The sequence below is a fragment of the Echinops telfairi genome, unplaced genomic scaffold, assembly GCF_000313985.2.
Source record: "Echinops telfairi isolate 266 unplaced genomic scaffold, ASM31398v2 ScPeMD7_2010;HRSCAF=2546, whole genome shotgun sequence".
In the NCBI taxonomy this organism is placed as follows: domain Eukaryota; kingdom Metazoa; phylum Chordata; class Mammalia; order Afrosoricida; family Tenrecidae; genus Echinops; species Echinops telfairi.
In genome coordinates this window covers 4035340-4037439 of record NW_022105908.1, presented here as the reverse complement: position 1 = coordinate 4037439, position 2100 = coordinate 4035340, and the positions used below count along the sequence as shown (strand labels likewise).

At 47.4% G+C, this 2100-nt stretch overlaps 1 protein-coding gene across 1 annotated transcript in view; it reads left to right on the top strand.

Moving 5' to 3' along the window:
• DNAH9 (dynein axonemal heavy chain 9) overlaps window positions 1-2100 on the top strand; it is a 397093-nt gene that overhangs the window by 304251 nt on the left and 90742 nt on the right. Inside the window, exon 57 of the mRNA XM_045293291.1 lies at window positions 321-443. Coding sequence (XP_045149226.1) covers window positions 321-443 — 123 coding nt within the window. The remainder of the gene's footprint in view (window positions 1-320; window positions 444-2100) is intronic.

The window sequence follows — 2100 nt, the reverse complement described above, 5'->3', positions numbered from 1 at the left end:
GTTTATTCTCCAGGGCAGTTATGATAGATAGATAGATAGATAGATAGATAGATAGATAGATAGATAGATAGATAGATAGATAGAGTAAATCCTTGCTAAACAAGATTTGTGGTTATTCACTGTGTGGCTGGCTGTCACCTGGTGATTAGGGTGAGAACAGACGCACAGAAATGATTGGCATGTGTGTACACTCTCTTTTATATGATCCGCTTTTAATAATCCAAATGGTTGGGCGAAGCAGCCATAATTACAGTGAGTGACAACCTCTATCTCCAGGACTGTCACAAGCTAAAGAAACACGGTGTCCTTCCGTATCGCAGGTCCTCCTAATGAATCAAGAGATCAGTGCCGCAGAGTTGGATTTTCTGCTTCGATCCCCAGCACAAACAGGGGTCACGAGTCCTGTGGAGTTCCTCTCTGATCAGGCCTGGGACGGCATCAAGGTTAGTATGCGCGTGCACGCACACAGGCACACACACTAGATTCCATTAAGACAATTCGAAGCCAAGACAACCCAGTGTCCTATGTGAGAACTGTGTTCCATAGGATTTTCAATGGTTGGGTTTTCAGAAGTAGACAGCCAGGCCTTTCTCCCTAGATAAACTTGATACTTCTAGATAAACTTGAACCTCTAGTCTCTTAGCAAGCAGTTAGCAACCTCTAGTTAACAAGCAGCTGGCAGCACTTGTACCACTCAGGTAACCCTCCAGGTTAGTAGTGACCTCTTCTTAAAAGCCGCTTTGTCATTTCTCAGAGATTTGCCTGAACACTTGTCCACAGGAAGTTAGCAGAGCTCTCTGTGGGTGCAAACATGGAGCTCAGGGTTAAGAGTTAGTATGCACACCTTTAGCTACACCGTCATAGCAGAGCTCACCCTTACCTTGCCTGCAGGGTAGAAAAAGGCAAAGTGTTGAGTTGGTGTGGAAGACTGCCCAGTACTAGGGCACCGTGTGTTCCTACCAGTTACTCTGACTGAGGTGCTGCAGCTCAGATGTGTGCTTGCCTGTGAGGCCTGTGTCAGTAGAGAGATTTGGCCACTTCATGACAAGGACCTCGCTCCACGCTGGGTCTAGGCATCTCCATGGGAACCCCAGCTCAGATGTGACGTAGGAGCATTCCCGCCTTTACACGCCAAGGTTAGAGATGTTGTTCACTGCTATTTAGTTGCCTCCTACTCTTGGCAGTGTTGTGGACAGTACTTCACAATGTGTCTGCTCACGAGCCATCTCCTTGAGTGCTGGTCTGTTGGAGTCCATTGTTGCAGCCCATGTGCAGCTGAGTGTCTTCTCGCCTGGGGGCTCACCTCCAAGCCTTCTGTCAGACTCAATGGAGAGAGAACTCACTGCTATCACGTTCACTCTGACTCATCAGACAGGGCAGAACTGCTCCCCTGGGTTTCCAAGACTGTAACTCCTTATGCAAGTCTAAAGCCTCGCCTTTGTTCCACAGAGGGGCTGGTGGTTTGTGATCCATAGAGTTTTCATTGGCCAATTTGGGAAGTAGATGACTAGGCCGTTTTTCCCTAGTTTGAAAACACCACTGAAACCTGCCTGCTATGTGACCGTGCTAGCACCTGAAGGACCAGTGGCGTTGTTTTCCAGCGTCATAGAAACATACAGCCACCCCAGTATTACGAATTGATAGATGGATGGTGGCTAATAATAACTCACATTTATTGAGCACCCGGGAAATGCTAGCTATTTTACACACATTAACTTATTCTCCTATCTACTTTGGCAGTAGGTATTAATCATTCCCACTTAACATGGACGGGAACTGAGATTGCACAGCTTATAAGGAACAAATCCAGGACACAAGTGTTAGCAGAAAAGCTCATTGTTGCCCCTTTTGTGCAGCTTAGTGTAGTGGGGGTTTTGTGAGCCTTGGAAAGACCATAACCTCAAAGCTCCTTTTCGTAGAGGCTGTGTTCAGACTTCTAAGGCCTGCTAGGATGCTGGCATCCCAGAGGAGTCCAGCCCATGTTGACTACTGAGCACCAGCTTCAGAAAGTCCAAATTACTCTTCAAGTGTGTCTCTAGCCACTACAATCTGGGCGGCTCTCAGTGCATGCCTGAGTGAGTGCTGATGGAATGCTGGGGG